A 14,566-nucleotide genomic window follows, 5' to 3' on the forward strand; every position below is an offset into this window, starting at 1 on the left:
ATCACCACCTAGAGGTACCAGTCAATAAACCCCAGTAAGTTAGGGAAATAATGCATCATGTTCAGCTGTGACCAAAACACAACCTAACAAACTGCACAGTGAAATATGAAAAGAAAGCTTAATTCATAATGTCTTGTTTTAAAAGACAAGTCACATGGCTTTTCTGGTGCTGTTCCATATCACCTGCTGTCCAGCAAGCCTTTACACTACTACAGAAAGATCAGACAGGCTAAGACCAACATGAAAAAAAACAGCAGTGCAATAAAAAACCCCAGGCAGCAGATTCTCTACATGCCTGCCCTAAAACCTCTAGCAATTTTAATTGCACCTCCACTGCTCTACCTTCTTCAACAAAGTGAAGGCAGTTATCAAAACTGAGCATTCAAAAACCGCTCAAAAAACACGTAAGAATATGTGTCTATATTTTTGTATCATGTAAGTATACACAACTGTCTTAACAAACACAGACACACCTATCAGATCAATTCTCAAACAGTAAAAAACTTAAACTCCTGCCTGCCAGAACAGGATCCATAAAAAAGTAACATTTGCAAGTGCTGTCCTTTTTAAGGCAGCAGTCTTCCAGCCCTCAGGAAGGCAGAACCCCCACACGCACCGTCTCGTTGGCTTCACGCTGCTTCTCATCGAATTCGCGAACCAGTTTCTTCTTCTCCTCTGGGAAAGTAAAAGCAGTATGTCAGATAAACTATACAGAAATGACAACAGAACTCCAACTTAATCCATGAAAAACAAGGAAGCTGCCACAGACAAGGAAGCTGGCTGCAGAGCCCCAGGTCAAAATTTATCTCAAATAGGAACAGCTTGTTCTTATGACAACTTTTCAGATAGGAGTGGGGAAAGAGAGCAGAAATCACTCTTCCAAATGCTGAACACTGCCTCTGCTAGACAAAAAAAGTAACTGTTCAAATATTTTTCTGACCTACTGTCCTTCAATGTCTACTGACAGAATTGCATGCTGAAAGATCAGCAAAGAAGACACATTGTATTTAAAGAACTCATAAATACATTTCTTATTTTTTTGAAACACTTGGCAAGATTACTGAAGGCTGAAACTACAATTTGGATTTGAACAGAACATCAGGTCAATCTACATGCCCAAGCGAGACCTGAAGGTCCTGCCAGATCTGGCACTCTGCATTCCCGTGGCCATAAAGTACCTAAGCACACAGGATAAGCATTCCAGAGTTCTCTGAGATAAAAGATGCCACCAAGGTATCCCCTCAGGTTCACAGACTAAAGCCCAAACACTTCCCTCTTGTGGAACGACATGAATCAGCCAACAACACTGGACATTTCAGTTGTTTGAGACAGCACTTTAGCCGGATCTGTGTTCCTAGGGCTTTGGAGACCAAAGAATGGGTTTCACTGCTGTTACTCTATTTTTAAACAAAACCTTAAGGCCTGTTATTTTTCATGTGTTAAAAAACTATCATTTCTCTCTAACATCCACCATCAATGAAAGTCTAAATCCAAAACTTTCCTTATCTCAACTGAGCAAAACCACATGTTCTGCAATCTTTTGCAAAAGCACTGAAGATGAACACCAGAGGACTGTTGTAGACTACTGCAAACAAAACCAAATTCTATCAGAAATCTGATAACTATGCATCTAGCTTAATTCACCTCTCTCCAAAGAGTATTATTCAGTCTTAAAATTCTAGGCAGAAGAAAATGTAGACTGCCACCTTGGTAAAACTCCTCCAACTTGATTAAAGACAAAATTACACACAACATTATAAAAACATCATTGCAGTAAAAAAACTCACTTGATAATGCCTTTTGGTAAGCACAGTCATCTGCAAAAGATGTAGCTTTTAAACCACTCAGATCTCAACAGAAGATAAAACTTGGCCTGTTCAGAACATTGGTATATAGCTCCTCTCACATATACAACACACCTAAGCTGTAGGCTTTCCTGCTCAGTTCAAATTCAGATTAAGCCCAGAATTTCAACTGTGGAGAACTTAAGACAGAACTAAAACCCATCTTCTAAAGAAGTAGCTGTGGTCTCACATAGCACACAGAATTACTACAGACTAAGCTACATGATGACTGTTAATTCACATCAGCTGGTATCAGGAAATGCTGTTTCACATCCCAATTTGTTCAGGAGGAAATGCTGACTAAAGAGTTTCTTAAATACACTCTCCTCAACCTCCTCCATGATTTGCCACCATACACATTTGTGCTGATGCCATTGTTTGTGCAGCTGGGTTACAAGTGAAATCGTGGACATGAACTGTGGAAAAACAGCCTTTGGAAGCCAGTAATTTGTTTCACACAGGTCATTTCACTAATCTGATTTAAGCAGTGACCTCTTACACCCACTTTGCTGTTTCAAAGCCATGGAAAACCATCACAGATCTGGAAAAGCAGCATTTTCCCTGCTTTGTTTCTCCTGTGCACACTAATAAGATGCTGCACTTATGAGCTTGCAGCCAAAGAAATGCCAGCTTCCAAAAGGCATAGAGTCATGGAATGGTTTAGGTAAGCCAAGCAGCAATGGCTTGAGACCTTTTTGTCTACAGGCCAGCAAGAAATCCAGCAACATGGCTGGAAAACGTTCTGCTGGATGTGGCTGGAATCCAGAAACACCAAGATACACTGAGAGGTTCCCCTGGTGTCGCTGTGCATTGAACCACAACTCAAAGCACAAGGACAGAACTCCAAAATGCACAGCAGCATTACCCACATGCTCATCAACATTTAATAGATTTATTTCCAATCACTTACCAAGAGATTCAGTTGGAAAGCACAGCTAACTGAATTCATGTAGAGGAAAACACATGATTTGCAACATATCCAGGCTGTTTCCCCTTTGTCATCTTGTTTACATAGAGTGAAACAGCATTTCCAAACCTCTTCCCCTCAAAGACGTCCCAAGGACTACAGATTTTGTTTTGCTTTTGGAGCATGTGAATTGTCTTAAAAGAGTATTCCAAGGTCTCTTCTATCACCTCCTGAATATTTCAAGATCAGATAACTCAAAAAATAAATATATATTCCCCTCCTCTTAAGTACAAGAGGCAAACAAAGAACATTAGGAGAGTGGAATGACTCTACCAGACAGACAAATTCCTAAATATTAAACTCTCTTAGAAACACTTTCAAAAAATAGAGCCAGGATTTTTGCAGCAAAAAAAAAAATTTACAGAATATAACAGTTGTATTAATATTCTTTAGCATTCTTTAGCAAATTCAACTTGCAATTATTTACAATCTATTGAAAAAAATCCCAGGTATTGCAAAACCAGCTGCCTCTAAATACTCCATTTAAGCCCACGGCTTAGACTTCATTGCTCAGGTGTACCACAGTGTCAAGGAGACCTGACAAAGTTTTTCTTCACCAAGAACTGATCATGCTTATTTCTACAGGAAAATAAGGATTTCTACCAGAAAAGGTATTGCTTCTTTTAAGTTTTTTATCCTTGTTGACCACTACTGAAATTAAGTCAGGTTTGCAAGTTGTCATTTGCAGGTTTCAACCCCTTTCTTGTACCAAACTACCTGGAAATGCTGATGACAAGGACTGTGACCCTGAATTTGACTCATTATTACATAGAGAGCCAGGTAAGAAACAGGACATTAAGTGTTTCATGCTCTGTGCAGACTGGTATTTTCTGAACAAACCGTTCTTATGACTTTACAGAAAACTGACCAACTGTGGGAGAATGAACACTTCAGCAGAGTGTGGCTGACAGCCCCTGCCCATCACTGGGGTACAAAACCTGAGCTGAACTGCAGCAGCTCATGGCAGCCGTGGATTGTGGATTACAATTCTCAGGGGAAGGGTTCAATCAGAAGCACTGAATGACACTGGCAAAATTCCCCTTGTGGCACTGCTTCCCTTTCTGGTTCTCAGAACACTGCCAAGCATCAAGGACAGAATCAGAAGCACAGATCCTTACAGAGGAGTGTTCTGTCAGAGCATTTTACCCACCGCTGTGTTATAAAGAATACTTGTAAAACCAGGCTGTGTTCTAATACAACTTAGTGTGGCAAGAATGATAGGTTTTCTCTATTTTGTGAGTACATAGTGCACAAACCAGACTTTTAAAACAGTCATTTAAAGTGCAAACATTCTCCAACAAATCTACAGATGCTTCTGGGGAGTTCTGACAATAAAAGCTGCTTCTATTTCTGCCAATGAGGTTTTAAATGTGAATCCAACACAGCAAATTAAGAAAAGGGGGGACAAGAACCCCAAAGCCCCAAAGTGCTGCAATTGTTACAGAACCACAGAATCAATTAGGCTGGAAAACTCCTTTGCAGTCATCAAGTCCAACCTGACCTAACAGCACCTTGTCAACCAGACCACGGCACTGAGTGCCATATCAAGTATTTCCTAAACACCTCCATGGGGGGAACTTGACCACCTCCCTGGGCAGCTCATTCCTGTGTCTAATCACCCCTTGAGTGAAGAAATTCTCCCTAATGTCCAACTTTAACTTCTCCTGGTGCAGCTTAAGACCGACAGACAGACTGACAGACCCTTGTCCTGTCGCTGGCTGCCCGGAGAAGAGGCCGACCCGCCCCCGGCTGCGCCTCCTTTCAGGTGGCTGTGGAGAGCGACGAGGTCACCCCTGAGCTCCTGCTCTCCAGTTCAAATAGAAACAGCGTGGAATAGAATCCAAATAACAACTCCTCCTCAGAGACTGATGCTGTGAACCTGATGCTTGCCAGCGGAGCTGAAATCTGCCAGAACAGAGGAGTTCCAAGGCACTGAAGCCACACACCTGCAAAGCCACCAGGCCACGGCAGCAGCTAAAACACCACACGGCAGAGCCACCCGCCTCTCCCTGCAAGCGCCTACCAGAGCGCCGTCCCCAATCCCCACAGCTGCAAAGGCCCCCACAAAGCCTTGGAGGGACGCTGCCCTCCCAGCTGCTCGAACACGCCTGTTTAATGAGAAGCACCCCGGCACTGCTGCCGCGGCCCCGCAGCCGGCGGGGCAGCCCCGGCCGGAGGGACCGCGGCCCCGCCCGTGCCCCGAGGGACGTCCACTCCCGCTCCCCGCCTCACCGGCCGCGCTGCCCCGAAGCCGCTCGGGGATGGCCCGCAGGTCTCCGTGCAGCCCGCGGAAGATCTCGTGCAGCCGCTCCAGGTGCTCCGAGGACGCGGATCCTCGGCCCGCCATGGTCCCATAGCCCCCGGCCCTGCCCCGCCCGGCGCTTCCGCCGCCGGGGCCGCCTCGCGCACTGCCTGCTGGGAGCTGTAGTCCCGGCGAGGCGGCCATGCCCGCTCCGCGCGGGGGCGCTCGTCCGCCGCCGCCACGGAGCGCCCCGGGCCAGCAGCGCCGGTGCGACCCCGGGACTCCCCGGTACCGGGGTGACCCGGCGCCGCCGCGCTGCTCTCAGGCCTGGGCGCCCGCCCACGTGTGCATGGTTGCATGCCCCTTGCCAGGGTTAATGACAGGAACCTCGGCGTGGAGTTATAAAAATGTGTTTCAAATATTTTTAGTGTGTTTCAAACGCCACTGCCGACAGCCGCCGCTGCGCTGTGTCTGCAGACATTTCTCGGCTCCCTAGTTGAGGAGCGCGTTTCCAAAGGTTTCGCGGCACCCAGGTCGGAGTACAAGCAGCGGGCTGCTGGCGCACCCGCAGGTGCTGCCGGCGGGGCGCGGCCCGGCAGTGGAGGTGTGGCGGCGCGGCTGTGGGCGAGGCCGAGGCGGGAGGGGCGGGGGCGGATCCAAAGGGGCGGGCGGGGGCTGCCGGGAGCCGTGCGCTGGCGGTGCGTGGGTAGCTGGCGGCAGCGATGCTCAACTGCTGGGAAGCCGCGCTGGGCGCCGCCGTCTCCGTCCCCGTCTTTCTTTTCGTGGCAGCGCCCTACATCAGGTGCGTCTTACCGAGCGCAGCCCCTGCCCTTCGCGTATGCTCAGCCCCGCAGAGCGGCGCCCCTGTGTGTCTGTGTGCGTGTGGCGCGAACGCGAACAGCGGGAATCCCGTTCTGCAGCCCGCGCTGGGGTCGGAGCTATTCCGGCCTGCCCAGCTCCAGCGCCCCGGTGACACTGCGGCGCTGCGGGGCTCGCTCAGCCCCGGCGCCGCCCGCCGCGCTCCCCGGGCTCCGTCCCGGCACCGGCGCGCTCCGGAGGCGCGGCAGGGGGCGGGGCCCGCGTTCTCCTCAGGGTGCGGCGGCGCAGCCCATTGGCCGAAGGGCCCCGGGCCGCGCGGCAGCAGCCAATGGGAGTCGTGGCCCCACTTGACGCACGGACGGAGCGGGGCCGCGCTCGGGAAAGCGCGGGGGATCGGGGGGCGCGGTGCCGGTGTCCCGGTCGCGACAGGGTCGTGAGCAGCCGCTTCAGGTGGGGGCGCCCGTGACTCCCTGGGACCGGGGCGCAGCGGTGAGCCCGAGTGTTGATGCGAACCCCCAGGCTCTGGGGTGCTCAGCCCCGCACGGGGCCCGCTGAGGAGGCAGAAGTGACTGGTGCCTCCCCTCTTGCAGGCGCTATGTCGCTGGAGGACGGTGTAAGTCAACAGCAAGGCTGGAGGGGAAGGTGGTGATAATCACAGGAGCCAACACAGGCATCGGGAAGGAGACCGCCAGAGACCTCGCACGAAGAGGCAAGTGCAGGCATCCCTCTGCAGCCGGAGCGGCTGTGCCTTGTGTCAGTAGCCCCTTTTCTGGACCTAAGGAAGATGTGTTGTAGGCTTAAATTGAAGTAAACTGGATTCCAGAGTTACTGCAGATGAGCCCAAGTGCTGTTCCTTCAGAGGCTGTAACCACTGAGGTGCAAGTTCCCAGTTCCTCAACTGTTTTCATTGCTTGGACTCCAAAAATGTGCTCTGGGGACATGAAAATGCATTGCATTGCAACTGATTTGAGAGGACTGGGGAAGTTCCTGCACTCTGCTTATATGAAGTTGGGAAATTACATAGGTCCACCACTATGTGCTTTAGTTATATTTCAAGCTAATTTGATGTAAATGTTATTTGGCTAACTGATAAGAAGATTAAACTACCTGTTCACAATCCATTTAGAAATTACTCTGGCTGGAATCCATCACCTTTTTGTGCTCCTGGCTTGATGTTCCCATTATAGAGGCAGATAACAACCCTATCATACCTGTGTTGTTGTATGCACTCCTAATGTGGGAGAACATGGACAGAGGCACTTAAGATGTGCATTTGCCTGGTCTGAAATCATCTTTCAGCAAGACTGTAACTCACATTTGAGTGAGAAAGGCTTTGTATCTTCCAGCCACCCCCCCCCAACTGATGCTAGTTCCCTAGAGAAACAATATATTGTTTGTAAGTGCTGGGCATGTCAGCCTGCTTGTTGTAGCCTGGATCATCCAGTGTGCTCCAGTGATCTCAGTTCCTGCTCCTGTTGTTCCCCCCTCCCCTCCTTGCAGGTGCAAGGGTAATTATTGCTTGCAGAGACACGGCAAAGGCAGAAGCTGCAGCCAGTGAAATCCGAGCCGAGACAGGGAACCAGGAAGTCATTGCGAAAAAACTGGACTTGGCTGATACTAAGTCCATCCGGGAGTTTGCTGAGAGATTTCTAGCAGGTACAGTCTCTAGATTCTTCTTTATAGTGAGAATATTTGCTAAGGACTGCTGTCCATTCTTCTAACCATTGCCAAATCCCTGCCCTGCTGGTCTCTGTACCTCTTGGATATTGTGGTTCATAGCAGGGGCTGGTCAGAGGCCATGGGCTACTTTGTGGTAGGAGATACATCCTTTTTTTAAGGTGATGTGGCTGCAAGTCAGACAGCAAGGGGTGACTTGTGCTACTTTCTTGTCTGCATTCTCTGTTTCCTCGTTTAAGGATGTCTGTTGTTTCTTACAGAGGAGAAGGAACTCCATATTCTCATTAATAATGCTGGGGTAATGTTATGCCCTTACTCCAAGACTGCTGATGGCTTTGAGATGCAGCTGGGAGTCAATCATCTCGGTAAGGCCACTGGAATCATGTTTGCACTCAATATGGAATCATAGAATAGTCATATGGTTTGGGTTGGAATTGCCCTTAAAGATCATCTTCTTCTAACATGGATATCTGTTGCAAAATGCCAAAGGAAAATCCTGCTGTCAGATTTTCTCTTCCTCATTCTTCCTTTTACAGGAAGGATGGAGGGCTAGAGTCAAGAGTTCTGGAGATGCAATGTGGTGTATTTGCATATCAGAGATCCAGTTTAAGTATCTGTACGTGTTACCTGGGACATTTTGAAATGTATGACAGCTCCAGCTTTTTGAAGATGAGGAGCAGAACTTGAAGGCCCCAAAAAAGTGTAGATGTTAATTCAGGGGAATTTAACAGAAATTTTCTTTTTCCTGGACTTGAAATGAGGGCAGCAGCAAGATACCACGTACAAGCAAGCAGGGGATGACCTTTTGTCTCCCCCTAGGTCATTTTCTCTTGACCTTCCTGTTGCTGGAGCGTCTGAAGCAGTGTGCCCCCGCCCGCATCGTGAACGTGTCCTCCCTGGCTCACCACGGCGGCCGCATCCGCTTCCACGATCTGCACGGGGAGAAGAGCTACAATCGCGGCCTGGCCTACTGCCACAGCAAGCTGGCCAACGTGCTCTTCACCCGCGAGCTGGCCCGGCGCCTGCAAGGCAAGTTCCAGAGGCAGCAGGGGCCTTTGCTTGGCTTTCCGAGCACCGTGCATGGGGAGGGTGGGTTGGAGAAAGGGCTGCAAATCATCTGTGCAGAAATTGGATGGTTGGAGGCAAATGTCACTGAGCTCTTTGTAGGAAGAAAATAGCTCCTGTCTGTGGAACCAGGAGACTTGCAACACAGATTGTCTTTACAACAACAGGGTAGAGGAGTTTAGTATCTTGCCACAGTTGAATTTATCTCATTTTTCTGTGGTGCTTGTCAAATACTAGCTGCATCCATGCAGACAGTTGTGCTATGTGGATGGAAGCTGGAAACAGAGCCACAGCTGCAGTCTCCAATAGAAAACCTAATGCACACTCAGCTGCCTTAAAGGTTGGTGGCCCGTAGAACAAGCATAAGATTAGACAGTACCTTGTAAGTCACGACATCTGTCACAGTCATGCCATTCAGTCCTGTTCATAAACTGAAGTAGTATTTATTTACTACAACAGAAGCAGTGTCTTCCCCAGGAAATTACTATTAGAGTAAGGCAAAAGAGGCAGGTGTTCTCAAAAACCTGCTGGAAACTGCTGCTGGTTTAGCACTCAGGCCCCCTAGCACTTTGTTTTGCAGAAGGCACATAATGACTCCTGTGTTTAGAAGGGAGCAGGGGATGCTCCAGTGCCATGGATGAATGTTTTAAACTGCTTCAAGAATCACCATCAAAGGTATTAGCAAAAGTGTTTTTAACCTGATGTCATAAAAGGGTGACTTAACAAAGTGCGATGGCAAAGTTGACTCTGTTACATGAAAGACACATACAAAGGAAAACTGATTTAGAATTAAGTTAGAATGATTCACACAGGACTGGAAACACACTGTGTAAGGAAGACCCTCCTGTTGAATCACGAGGCTCAGCTTGGAGCCCCATGCTTTTTGAACCCCTTAGGAAGCCTAGGTCCAGTTTGAGTCTCAGACTTGGACAGTTTATATGTAATGAAATGATCTATACAAAGTTTATAATAATTATTATTGAGTAGCTACATGGACTAGTAATGTTTCCTCAGTATTAATTCAACAATCAGTCACTTACCAAGAATTTGTTGCAAGCAAAGGGCCTCTCTGCCTTGCTTAAGGAAGGCTCTCAGTCTCAGGTAAGAAATCTCAAATGTTGAGAGGCATCTCTGCTCCAGGGGAGTTACCTGCTTTGCAGTCCAGTTGCAGCTTGAGCTGAGGTTCAGCTGGGCTCATCCAAAAGTTTGCTCTTGGTAAAAGGTCTCTGCCTTGAGGAGCAGCCTTGAGAGGTGAGCCAGCTCAAGGGAAGACTGTCACCCTGCAGTCAAATCTCCTAGCAGGGAGAGCTCAGAGAAGGCTTACTTAGGCTGAAATATTTATGGAGTGGAGTGGTTGGCTGGTATTCAAATTATATACAGTGGGAAAGGTACATGAGACTCAGTGCATCCACAACCTTATTTGTTCCTGGAGGGAAGAGTATTGGAAAAGCTGTGTGCTACTTGTGTGAACTGCCTGATGGGTGTTCCAAATGCATGTGCACTGATACTCACTGGCTTCTGTGGATTTCCTAGAAGAGTTCTGGCCCATTTATAGCTCACACCTGTACTTTCTTTGGAGCCTGTACCAAACTACTGCTGATTTGGCTAAGAGGTCAAGCGTATCCATCACATCCAGCATGCAGTAACTACAGAGGACTGCACTTATTCTCTGTATCTAAGGCTACTTAAAAGACTCCTCCTCTAAGTTATAGATTATCTACAGGCAGAATTGAGGAGTATATTACCCTTCTTTTAGAGACACTTTGATCCATGTGGACTTGTCTTGGACTGTTTTATTTTGCCATAGGCACTAAAGTCACAGCAAACGCTCTCCATCCCGGGTCTGTGTACTCGGATCTGGTCCGGCACTCGTCTGTAATGACCTGGCTGTGGAAGATATTCTCCTTCTTCTTGAAGACACCTTGTGAAGGAGCTCAGACCAGTATCTACTGTGCAGTAGCTGAGGAGCTGGAGTCTGTGACAGGACAGTATTTCAGGTGGGTGCAAGCTGATGAAGTGATACTCTGTGGAAGGCAGCTTTGCTGGCTGAGGCATGTGGGACTTACTGTCATTGTTCATTAAGAAGGGACCAGGTAAGAGGCTGTCTGGTAAGACTGAGGGTGACAAATAGAGCATTACCCCTTTCAGGTCTGTTGCAATCATGTTAGAAGAAATACCTGACCTGTGCAACACTTCATGCAATAGCATGTCCTGTAGTGCCAGAAATATTAATGTACTCAAAGTGCAGGAATGGCTGTCACACACTCAGAGCTCTAATGCTGACCTGCCTAACACTTGGGAAAATCACTTTTCAGTAGAACTGTGTAGTTACTTAGGTCACTTCAGTCAATTCTGGGAAGACACTTCATTTCCCTTCGTAGTTTTACACCACTAGAGCAGAAGGGCCTGTGCTCTCAGGGAGCTAGGAGAGCTGATGGAGCTGCAGAGAAAGGTGAGATTTTCAGGTCTGGCATGTGACCAAATAACTTTATCCTCCAGTGTGATAGACCTACCAGCTGGGAGGGACTCTTGCTGGGTTGTTTGTCACACTGTCATGGAAATGCTCTTGTTTAGCTCCCATTATAAAACGTGTTATTTTTTTACTTCTTTGACTCATTCCAGGACCCTACATTGTTCTTCTTTTCCCATCACCAAAACCACAGCCCAGAGCAGTTTCAAGTCATCATCATTCTATATTTGAAGACTGCTATTCGAACAGATTCCCACAGATATGTCTGCCAGCTTCCCACTGCATGTAGAGCACTGTAACAATACTGTTTTTTGGGAACAAATACAAAAAGTCGTGGGTTTTTTCTCCTCCCTCACATGGATGCTGTTGGAGCCATTGTGTCTTTGCAGAGCTTTCTTCTTGTGATTTGTGATCAGATTAGTCTCTGTAATGACATCATTGCCTGATCTTCATTTGGGAGTTAGTACCATCTTAATCAGACGTGAATGTATAAATAGACATCTTAAGTCTTCCCTGACTGCCTGTCTTGGGATAAAAATGTAGCATTGATGTCCCAAAGTACAGAAAACTGGTGGAATTTAAACTCATTAAAAAAAGGGAGTTTTGGACCTGGTGGGAAATGAGAAGTTTCAACACTAATTCACAATTTACACTGGACTAGCCTAGAATCCTTTTTACTTTCCAGGCCATAGAGTATAAAACACAAGTGTAGACGTTAAGAAAAAAAATTTCATGCCACAGTCATGAGACAGGTGGGACACCACCTGTCATTTCAAGCATATTAAAGGCTCCATCTATAAACACTGAGCTGAATGGAAACCTTACAAGATGCCATTTCTTCTGTGCTCTTAAACTCCCAAGTTATTGCAGCATTATAGTTGAGAACACAGGACCTCTTTTCCAGACTGAATGCTTTCTGATTGGAGGAGCTGAGAAGAAAGAAGCACAGTTCAAATGATAATGGAAAGGGGGTAACCATACATGGTTATTACAGTGTTATCCTTGGGTATACAGTGGGATAAATAGTTTAGAATGAAGGGCTGTCTGAGTGACTTTTTTGCAGGTTTTTTTTTAGGAAATGTGCTCCTGAAGAGCTTGGTTGGAGTCTATATGCCTTTTTAGTGGTATTAATGAGAATGCACACTAGTGAGGTTTCTTTTAAGAGTTGAGACAACAGATAGAGCTACACTTGCTTGCCAGTTCTTGGTGCCATTGGGAGAGATTCTTCCCTAGCTAGTTGGAAAGAAATCTTTCTCATGGTGGCTTAGCACCAACCCTTGCTCATTTGCTGGACAGCTCCCACCATTATTGAACTAGTCTTGAATTAAGCTGATAGAGAGCAACTCCCTAATCTTAACACAGACATTTCAGTGTACTAATGCAGATGGAGATGTTAGACTTGAAAGAATGAAAAGAGTGTTTTTCTTACAGTGATTGCCAGCCAGCGTACGTGTCTCCACGTGGTCGGGATGATGAGACGGCAAAGAAGCTCTGGAGCGTGAGCTGTGAGCTCCTTGGCATCCAGTGGGACTGAGCTGCACCAAGAGTGTCCCTGGCTGGGCCCAGCAAAGCTTCTCCAGGGAACAGCACTGCTGAGAGACCTCAAGAGTACAACACTGATACTTCAGCTGCCCTCAGGATGGCTCTGCGGGCACAACATAAGTTGAATTTCTGCAATATTACACTTAAGGATTGAGATTTGTAAGCAATCAGTCCCTCTTCCTAGCTGGAGAATTAGAGCACTAATGCAGGGAGCAACCTGCTTGTTATCTCACACAGCACCTCGAGGCTGTGGTTCTCTGGCTTTAGAATAGAAAGGGAGGTTGCAGTCTTAGGTTTAGATTATGAAGTAACAAGGCATTACTTTAAATAAAGTTTGGTTGTTTTTTTCCCTAACAGCAATAGTAATAAGGTAGGACTCTAAACTTATGAGTTTAGTATGACTCTGAACTATGAGATTATTTTCAGTTCCTACCCTTTGAACTGGCAGAGCAAAAATACTTTGGGATATTAAATTTTCTGGAAAGTTATGCAATACTCTTTAGCACACAAAAACAGGTCCTGGCCTTTTTGTGCCAAGCATTAGGTAAAATTTTTTACATGGAATCACTTTCTCTGCATGCTCTGTAAGAAGCTGGACCCTAGCCACTGAGGTATCATGGCCCTTAATACCCACTGATTGCAGTAGGTTTATTGGGGGTTGGCAAACCTTCTGAGAACCCAGGTTTTGGTGCAGGTGACTAAGAGGTTAAAAGCTGCAGGAGGGCTGCAATTGTGCACAGACAAGTTATTTAAAAAATCAGCATCTCTCTCATGAAGCATTGAACAAAGATGGTGTTAAAGTTGTCACAGTAACCCCCCCAGCTGCACTTTAAATTACGTTAGAACCTAGAAAATAGAGCAGAATGAACAAGGAACATCTCAACCATGTTAAAAAATATTAAACAACTTCAGCTGAGACTTTAGCTTTAAATGACACCAAACCTCCTAGAGCTAAATAGCTGAAGCAGGAGGCAGGACTATCTTGGTATTACGGTCAAGCTGGCCCCAGGACAGGAAGGTAAGACTTGCACAGAAATCCTTGTGTTTGTCTGCCCAGCAGCTACGGGGCAGGCAATGCCTGGCTGCCAGCTAAGGCTGCCTGCCTGCCCCTGCAGGACCACACAGCTTGCACTTCCACCAAGCAGCTGCCTCAGGCCACACAGCTCTGGGACTGCTCCCTTGGAACCCCAGTGCAACGTGAGTGCAAACTGCTGGAGTGCAATCCGTGATCAGAGATTATTTCTGAAAGAGTTAAGCAGTCAGAAACCAAGTGCCATAGCTCATAGGATTATCTTCTGCTTCTGAAAAAATGCCTAGAAGTTTTTGGACTTGCATATGAACCTGCCACTGTGACCAACTGCCAGTTGTGGAAAACCAATGCTAATTTTAATTCTTCCTGTCTGGATGCTGTCCATGCAGATGAGTCCTGTGCTACCTCTGAGCAATACTAAGTAAAACCATTTTCCTTTTACAACTGGACCCCGTATCTTCTCTCAGAAATGCTGAATCAGTTTACTTGGTGTTGCTGTTACCTGCACCTGCCTCACTAATGTAGAGAATTCAGTCCAGGTAGCATTTTAAAGTTCCTTTGTGTTTCTCCCAGTCACTCTACTTTTTTCCCCCCTCCCTCTTTTGTGCTGCATCCCAATGATGAAGCTAAATCCACAACTATAATGTAGCAGTAGAATGTTACCTACCACTGGAGCGTTGGCTTGCTTTCTGTGTGTCATTCTCTGATCTTGAAAGTGGCTTCAGGAGCAAGAGAAACCAGTTTTTAAAAAAGCAGAAAAGTGTCTCTGGTGTTAACTGTTTTTGCCCTTGCAGGTCAATGCACTTCTCAAAAAGTCTAATTATAGATTTAACATAAGACAAATAAACATTTCCATAGATATACATCCACTCTCTTTGACCTTGAGCAAGTAATTTATACTTCTCAGCTG

The 14,566-nt window shown here is 46.8% G+C and overlaps 2 protein-coding genes across 2 annotated transcripts in view; one reads left to right on the forward strand and one right to left on the reverse strand.

The window, feature by feature from the left end:
- The window catches only part of VTI1B (vesicle transport through interaction with t-SNAREs 1B), an 11,535-nt gene extending 5,958 nt beyond the window's left edge, over positions 1-5,577 (reverse strand). The window contains exons 1-2 of the mRNA XM_059473610.1: positions 5,044-5,577; positions 617-675 (exon numbers count right to left, since the gene is read on the reverse strand). Of these exons, the coding sequence (XP_059329593.1) occupies positions 617-675; positions 5,044-5,257 (273 nt within the window). The 5' untranslated portion in view covers positions 5,258-5,577. The remainder of the gene's footprint in view (positions 1-616; positions 676-5,043) is intronic.
- A 143-nt stretch (positions 5,578-5,720) lies between these two features.
- Positions 5,721-14,100, forward strand: LOC132074100 (retinol dehydrogenase 12-like). The gene is made up of 7 exons (XM_059473608.1): positions 5,721-5,855; positions 6,463-6,581; positions 7,373-7,528; positions 7,810-7,914; positions 8,369-8,578; positions 10,422-10,611; positions 12,516-14,100. Exons 1-7 carry the CDS (start codon positions 5,776-5,778, stop codon positions 12,616-12,618), a joined length of 963 nt encoding a protein of 320 aa, XP_059329591.1. The 5' UTR covers positions 5,721-5,775; the 3' UTR covers positions 12,619-14,100.
- The last annotated feature ends 466 nt before the right edge of the window (positions 14,101-14,566 follow it).

Source organism: Ammospiza nelsoni, chromosome 6 (genome assembly GCF_027579445.1).
Source record: "Ammospiza nelsoni isolate bAmmNel1 chromosome 6, bAmmNel1.pri, whole genome shotgun sequence".
Taxonomy (NCBI): Eukaryota; Metazoa; Chordata; class Aves; order Passeriformes; family Passerellidae; genus Ammospiza; species Ammospiza nelsoni.

Excerpts from the sequence above, each read along its gene's own strand:
- LOC132074100 (XM_059473608.1), top strand. The coding sequence starts at position 5,776 with ATGCTCAACTGCTGGGAAGCCGCGCTGGGCGCCGCCGTCTCCGTCCCC. Across the intron at positions 7,529-7,809 it reads TGCTGAGAGATTTCTAGCAG|AGGAGAAGGAACTCCATATT; the intron begins GTACAGTCTCTA and ends TGTTTCTTACAG. Across the intron at positions 7,915-8,368 it reads GCTGGGAGTCAATCATCTCG|GTCATTTTCTCTTGACCTTC; the intron begins GTAAGGCCACTG and ends GTCTCCCCCTAG.